The sequence below is a fragment of the Mizuhopecten yessoensis genome, unplaced genomic scaffold (genome assembly GCF_002113885.1).
Source record: "Mizuhopecten yessoensis strain PY_sf001 unplaced genomic scaffold, ASM211388v2 scaffold716207, whole genome shotgun sequence".
NCBI classification, from domain to species: domain Eukaryota; kingdom Metazoa; phylum Mollusca; class Bivalvia; order Pectinida; family Pectinidae; genus Mizuhopecten; species Mizuhopecten yessoensis.
In genome coordinates, this window is record NW_018480001.1 from 45,976 (window position 1) to 53,722 (window position 7,747).

The 7,747-nt window shown below is 36.6% G+C and overlaps 1 protein-coding gene across 3 annotated transcripts in view; it reads left to right on the forward strand.

The window, feature by feature from the left end:
• LOC110442100 (probable nuclear hormone receptor HR3) overlaps window positions 1–7,747 on the forward strand; it is a 40,713-nt gene that overhangs the window by 1,459 nt on the left and 31,507 nt on the right. For 2 of the 3 annotated variants that reach the window (XR_002461986.1, XM_021485536.1), the window contains exon 2: window positions 7,070–7,168. The exons of the other annotated variant lie outside the window; for it this stretch is intronic. Coding sequence is in view for 1 of the 2 variants with exons in the window: in XM_021485536.1 (XP_021341211.1) it covers window positions 7,070–7,168 (99 nt within the window). In the remaining variant the exon portion in view is untranslated. The remainder of the gene's footprint in view (window positions 1–7,069; window positions 7,169–7,747) is intronic. 3 annotated transcript variants of the gene reach the window in all.

The window sequence follows — 7,747 nt, forward strand, 5'->3', positions numbered from 1 at the left end:
CCCCCCCCCCCCCCCCCAACAAATTATTCATGTTTCTGACCTGTGGATCTGCCTCAACAGACTTTTATTTTGTATGTGCATGAAAAAATCCAGGTTATCCATGTTGTCAAAAAAACATAAACACTGTGATTTGTCCCTCGGCAGTCAGCACTGTGGTGACTGGCTGGTCTCTGTCATCAGCGATATATATAATCTGGGAGGTCTTGGAATGTCTCCCCCATAAATTTCATCGTACTACTTTTCTACCCAATCCCACTGCTCTTACTCCTAAATGTTCCTTACAACACTGGGATAATAGGCCAGACAAAAAAATATATGTTTCCTGTAACACATTGGACAAATTTAGGGTAACACATTCTATTTGAACAAATACTTTTATATAGTAGAGTGATCTTGACTTTAACAGTGCTTCTTTGAAAGTTTGCCTTAAAAAATTTAAGGTAGGCACAAAAAAAGGGTAGGTAGGGTTACCAGAAATACCATATATTTTTTGTTTGACCTTATAAATTTATGGGGACCCATTTCCCCTATGATGTATTTGTCTGTACGTTCTGGTAGATCCGATACATCATCAGAAATGTGTAAATACTGTTTAACATGTATGTGGATTAAGTATACATGTTGAATTCGATACCATTTGTAGTGGTTAACTTTTCCCCACGAACAATTTCATTAAACAACAGGTTTCTGAAATTAAATATTTGTAGAAAGTATTGCAATGTGAACTACCACCAGAAATGAAATTACCCTATACATCAGTAAAACAAAGTCAAAAGACATTAATACATATTTATTACCAGTCACTCTCTCCATTTAAAAAAAAAAATTAATCAGGTTCAAATTATTAACTTTACTGTTACATCACGGAACAGTTAGTTTAATTTTATTGATTCACAATTTTTGCATGAAATGTAATGGAGTGATTTTAGTGCACATAGGTTAACTATTGTATATACAACTTGACCAAACAGGGGTCAAGGCCTACGTGTTAGCCAGTCAACTTATAGCCAGACTGACCCACTAACAAATGTAAATATAGGTCAGTAAACATAACTAACACTAAACAATATATCACCCTGACACTGTGACAGATCTAGGTCAATGAAAATATCACGTCCTGACCCAGTAAGAAATATAGGTCAGTAAACTTTGGTCAGTCTGACCCAATGAGGGACTTATAGCTAGCTTGGTCAGAGAAGTTATAAGTAGTCACTCTGCCCTAATGAAGAATCTATTTTAGGTTGTCGGTAAACATACAATTAATCACCTGACCCAGTTAGGGATCAAGGTCAACAAACTTGTACATAAATAGTCAGCAAATCAAAATCTAGTTTGCTGAACTCGTGATTAGTAATCACCTGACACAGTGCCCTAAATTGACATATCAAGGCTAGGTCAGCAGATAAATTAGTAGTCACCTGCCCCAGTGCCCTAAATTAACAGATCAGGGTCAGCAGATACATTTGTAGTCCCCCTGACAAAATGAGGAATGACCTATATATCTAGGTCAGTTCCATCCTTGGAGATTTGTCTCTTACAGAAAGAAGAATATTGATAATTATAATAACGATTCAGCCCAACCCAGTAAGCTTAACCACTCTGACTGTCTCTGATGCAGTGAGGGATCTTGTTCAGTATATCTCTATATAGCTCATGATCACTTGTAATATTTAACCAAGTAAATAACCAATATAAATCTAGGTCATGATCTGTAAACTTGTTAACTCAAAAACATATGTCAGTAGATCTATGGTTCACTTAGCTTGCACTTATTTAGCCTGACCCAGTAACCAATCAAAATATTGGACATGAGTAAACCTTGGTATTAGTCACTCAGATCCAATAGGGATCTAGGTCAGTAATTTAGCCTAATGACCCATTAATCACTAAATCTAGGTCAGTAAACTCGTTAACTCTGACCCAATGAGGGATCTATGTCAGTAGATCTAGGGTTCACTTGCACTTACTAAGCCTGACCCAGTAACCAATCAAAATATAGGTAAGTAAACATAGTCCGTGTCCCAAATAGGAATCTATGTCAGTAGATCTAGGTTCACTTGCACTTATTTAGCCTAACCAATCAAAATCTTGGACATGAGTAAACCTTGTTATTAGTCACTCAGATCCAATAGGGATCTAGGTCAGTAATTTAGCCTAATGACGCCAGTAATCACTAAATCTAGGTCAGTAAACATAGTCCGTGTCCCAAATAGGAATCTATGTCAGTAGATCTAGGTTCACTTGCACTTACTAAGCCTGACCCAGTAACCAATCAAAATGTAGGTCATGAGTATTTAGTCACTGACCCAATATGACAGCTACAGCGTGTACATGTATAGGCCAGTAAACTAGTAATTAATCTACCTACAGTGAGCTTGCCGGCACAATTCTACAGCAGAGCCCCTCCCCCGCAACCCCCCCCCGTACAGCAACGTTATCCATGTTTTGTTTGTTACCTGGTTGTTTAACTATTATGAGAAAAGTGGCTATATATTTAATGCTAAAGTGAAAGTGTTTGTCCTGTTTTTTTCTGAATAACCAGCTGTCACTAACCGAGTAACATAGGTATACCATTTGAGTGCGGTGGAGAGGATCATATAAATCCTGTATCAGAAAAAAACAATTGGCCAATTTGTGATTATCTTTTCATTTGTATATTATGCATTGCTGTCTAATCTGTTCAAATATTCTGTATGCATGATAGGTAATAAACAGTGTACATGTAATGTATCCTGCCTTTCTGGACACTGTCCAAGAAAAATAAAGATTGAATAAGCACATATTTTTCACAGACAACAGGAATATTTTGGCTCTAACTCATTCACCCCTGAAATTTCGTAATGCACTATTCCAACATTTGAATTGGGAAGAGTTAAAATGCGTCTTCAGGGGTGAATGAGTTAAAATAGGGTATAAAAGAAAAATACCCATGCTCCCTGTGACCACATGAATAGCCGACTACACCTACCCAAGATTTCAGTATCTTCCATACAAATTAACAGGCAAAATCAACCAGCACTTCTAAAGCTGGGAACTCAATTCTGTATGATTAAGATGTATAAATAAAGAAATAAGAAAACAATAAATAAAATGTTTTCTAACCCACCTCAGTGTTCCCGATCACGCAGAATCCTGCCTGTTTCACGCGTAGTAAACAACTTTGCACGCGAAATTCATCATACTCAGCGTGAGTGTATGCACAATAATTTTGTACAATCTTAAGTCATTTTTGTAGCATGTTTGTATTTTAAATGATGATATTCAGAAAATTGAAAGCGACTGTCAGAATTTCCTGCGAATGACGTAAGTCCGGTAGTAGCACCAAGCGGCGAATATAATAACTACGGGAGGTAATGAGTCTGCACTGTCCTACGATAATACCCGAGTGCGTAGCCAGACTATCGGTATCCTCGAGCTGATTATCACTATAGTATACTGCGTAATTGATCATGAATGACGGAAAAAACCAGCAGATGCTATTTGGATTTCTGTCGTCAGCTAAAGACGACAACTTTCAGTTCATATTCTTACATAATGACTGTCTGTGCCCAGTTCGGGTTAGTTACATGATCTCTCTTTCAATAATACGCGCCATTTTTTAAAAATGTAATCAAAACACTGACATTTGAGTTTGAATTACATTTTCTTCTGCAATTTGAACTTAAAAACGAATCATCTGTAGAAATAAACTGGTGCATGGCTAAGAATACATCATTGTTATAACTGATTTTTTGGCACATTTATTGAAGTATAAGTATTTTTGCCAAAAGTGATCCTATTTGGGTACTGCCTCCTTACACAATTTTCATTCTGTTACTGGCTAATTCTTGGTGTTTTTATTCTATGACAAACTGAAAATATTATGAAATAAATAAAAAACCTATATAAATGACACAGCTACGATAAGTTAACAACTTTGTGATGATATTACATACCCATGGGGATTTAGATAAGGTGTACCCCTAATATATGCAGCCATACCCCCATTTTGAGAGGTACATTTGTATGGGGGTACAAAAACCCCCAATTACAAAGTGACGGGGAACACTGCCACCTACCAAATTATATATATATATACAGTCGAACCTCGTTATCTCGAACTCTTTTAACTCGAAGACCCCGTTTATCTCGAAGTATTTCTCCGGTCCCGGCCAAATCTGTTCTTTATCTTAGTAAATAAAACTCTGATAATTCGAACCCTGAAAAGTCGAAAAACTCGGATACCTCGAAGTAAAATATTGGTTTCAATAGCGTTAATCCAACGTAGTATCCAAATTTCATTTTGTCACTTGTTAATTCTTTGATACAAATAAAACGCAAAAGTACGACATTTCGCCATTCCGTGTTTATGAACATCTTTCGTAAGTAGACTAGCATGAAATCAGTAAAAAAGAATTTACGATAAAGCTTAGGACTGTAAAGTTTACGGACTGTCAAAACCATGTTATTCATAATAAAAAACAAACTGCATCAATGTTGATCAACAGTAATCTGTACTTACTGCGAGTCCGTTTAATGATTTGTACACCTAAACAGACGACAGTGCAAACCGGAAAATTGGTCACAAAGCGTGGTCATGCATAAAAGAGTTCCACAGTTAAAATCACAACCTAGGACAGCTTTACGGGTTCATGTTTTTACAGGAGCCAGTATGGCTTTGAAAGTCGATCGAGAGATTTAAGAACAAAACGATAATTGCTGTTGATTACATCGAGTTGAGGAGGTGTCAGGTGTCATATTTGGCTTTAATGAATCAATGTGTAACATGTACGATATAATTTGTTTGTGTGTGTTTTCAGTTACAGAATCAACTATGCGTACGCTCCATTACAGTGATTTGTTTTAGACTTGGGCACTTTCATTTCCGCATTGTAAACTACGAGATCAGAGACAGCGGGATAGTTCGGTTTGAAATGTAACACTTCAGAAGTAAAACTTGACGGACTTACAAATGCAAATGCAGACCTGGAAAGATTTGCCAAGATCTATACTAGCCAAAAACAACATTTAATCACTAGGCCCGTCCATATTTAATAACGAATTCACAAAATGGTCCAACCATTTTGATCGCGTTTAAAAACGAAAGTACGTTTTTCTGAAACAACTTACTCTATTTTTGTAAGCGTGTTTATTGTAAAATTACATAGCTGTATTTGTTATATTGATAACGTATATCATTTATCGATTGATTAAAAGCATTAACTATTAATAAAACCAACAACTGCTAGTGCTATGTCCCAACAGCAAATTTCATACCAAATCTATGAACCCGCATAACTCGAATACTCGGATAACTCGAAGTTTTCCCGCGACCCTGTCGACTTCGAGATAAAGAGGTTCGACTGTATATAAAACAATATACCCTACCATTATAGAAACCAAATAATTTTGTTTGGTCTATTTAGTAATGAACTATTCCAACATTTGAATTGGGAAGAGTTAAATTGCGTCTTCAGGGGTGAATGAGTTAAAATAGGGTATAAAAGAAAAATACCCAAGTCCCATGCTTCCTGTGACCACATGTATAGCCGACTACACCTACCCAAGATTTCAGTATCTTCCATACAAATTAACAGGCAAAATCAACCAGCACTTCTAAAGCTGGGAACTCAATTCTGTATGATTTAGATGTATAAATAAAGAAATAAGAACATAATAAATAAAATGTTTTCTTGCCAACCTACCAAATTATATATATATATATAAAACAACATACCATTATAGAAACCAAATAAATTTGTTTGTCTCATCTTGCACGTTCCATTGTTTAGACATGGGTTTAGGTGTTAAGCGTGTTATATTAGTTTCCAGGAATCCCATACATATAGACAGGTATGTAGCTTAGGTGGAACAAAATGTTCGCTGTTTCTCGTTATATCCTGAAAAAAGGGGTATCTAACTTAAGCTAAGGTAGATTGGCATTGTTGGGATCTACACTAGAGCACACATCCTTACTCCAGTGCACTTGATTGCATAAAATAGGCATGACATTTTGAGTACCCTTCGGGGCCCAAAAAAGTATTCCATGTAGGGCTTGCTACCTTCACTCATGTAGCCAGATTATTTTTCTAGAATTGCATGATTATCAGGTTTTATTCAAGAAGATTTAGTAAAGGTTTTATGATGAAATGGATCAATTTTCCTTATTGAAAATTGAATTTTTATTGTTGACAGCTTTTGAAGCGTTAAAAAGGTAGTTATAAGCAATTTCAATCATTTAAAAAATATTGAGATACTTTCAGAAAATGATCACACATGGGTTTTTCTCCGGGTATCCAGTTTCCTGCCACATTAAGACACCCCCCCCCCCCCCCCCCCCCCCCCCCCCCCCCCCCCCCCCCNCATAATTGTCGTTAAATAATTAATGTTTATAATATGAGTGAAAAATTCATCCAAAAAGGCCCTTTACCTTCCCAATTCCCAATTCTCAACTTGTAACCCTCTGCATTTTATTTTGTTACAAAATGGGTTGGCGACTGTAGCTATAGGGTAACCCTGCATTTAAAGGGCATTGCTCATGGTTTATTTGACAGGCACTGTTGTTCAAAGAGTCTGTTAATGTGTTTCACTGTGCATGTATATAGATTTGTACTAGATATTGATACATAAATGTATATCTGTTGTAATTCTGTATCCTTGTTTGTTGTAACTTGTTTTCTTTTTATTATAATCATAACCTGAGTTAACATTTGTATGTACCCATGTATATATATGTATTGCCAGGATCTGTCTAGGAATGTAAAAGTGCCCCAAGCTGATAATCCTGTTAATGTTGTTTTATTAATTAATGTACATATAGGATGCAATTATTAGTCAAATATTCTGTTTCCCTGAAAAAAACTCCCAGAAAAAACCACCAGATGTTGCCATATATATATATATTGTTATATTTCAGGGAGCATGAATTTAATTTTGTGTTGATGTGAAGTTTCCATGGGCTGCAAACTTAAAGGACATTTTATATTATTTCTTCATCCCTTCTTTCTGCCTCGTGACAATTTCATCCTATATTCTGCTGTAACCCGACAATATCTAGGGACATTGTAGAAACTGACCACAATTTTTTCAGAGTTGACCGGTCACACTGAACTTATGTACAGTCCAGTTGCTAGTACCCAGCACATCCCAGATTCGGCCTCGGGGGCTAAGTTGGCGAATGAACGCAAAGGTAGGGCCCTTTTATACCATGCGAAAATAGGGCAGGTTTTGAGAGGGGCGAATTGGAAATCACTCATGTTTTGGCTGTGTTTAATTTTTTGCTCAGTAAGCCTTGAAGTTGGCCATTATTGAAATTTTTGAGATCCTGTCAGGAGGAGGACTGAGTTTGCTGAAGAATGAAATGGGGAAGTTGTATAAAAAGGGGAGATAATTTGATTTTTTATTCTCCAAATTCATATGTGCATGATCAAAATCATTAAACCTATTGCTATTTGTTAATGCATCAGATGTACATGTAGCTATATAGAACAGTTATTTGTAACTAGGGGGTGGAATTACAATTATCTGTAACTATGGGGCAGATTACGAGTATCTGTAACTAGGGGGCGGGATTACAAGTATCTGTAACTAGGGGCGGATTACAATTATCTGTATTACTGTAACTGGGGGAGGGGGTGCGATTACAATTATGCGTAACTAGGGGGTGGAATTACAATTATATGTAACTATTGGGCGGATTACAATTATCTGTAACTAGGGGGCGGGATTACAAGTATCTATTACTGTAACTAAGGGGGGGGGGGGGGGG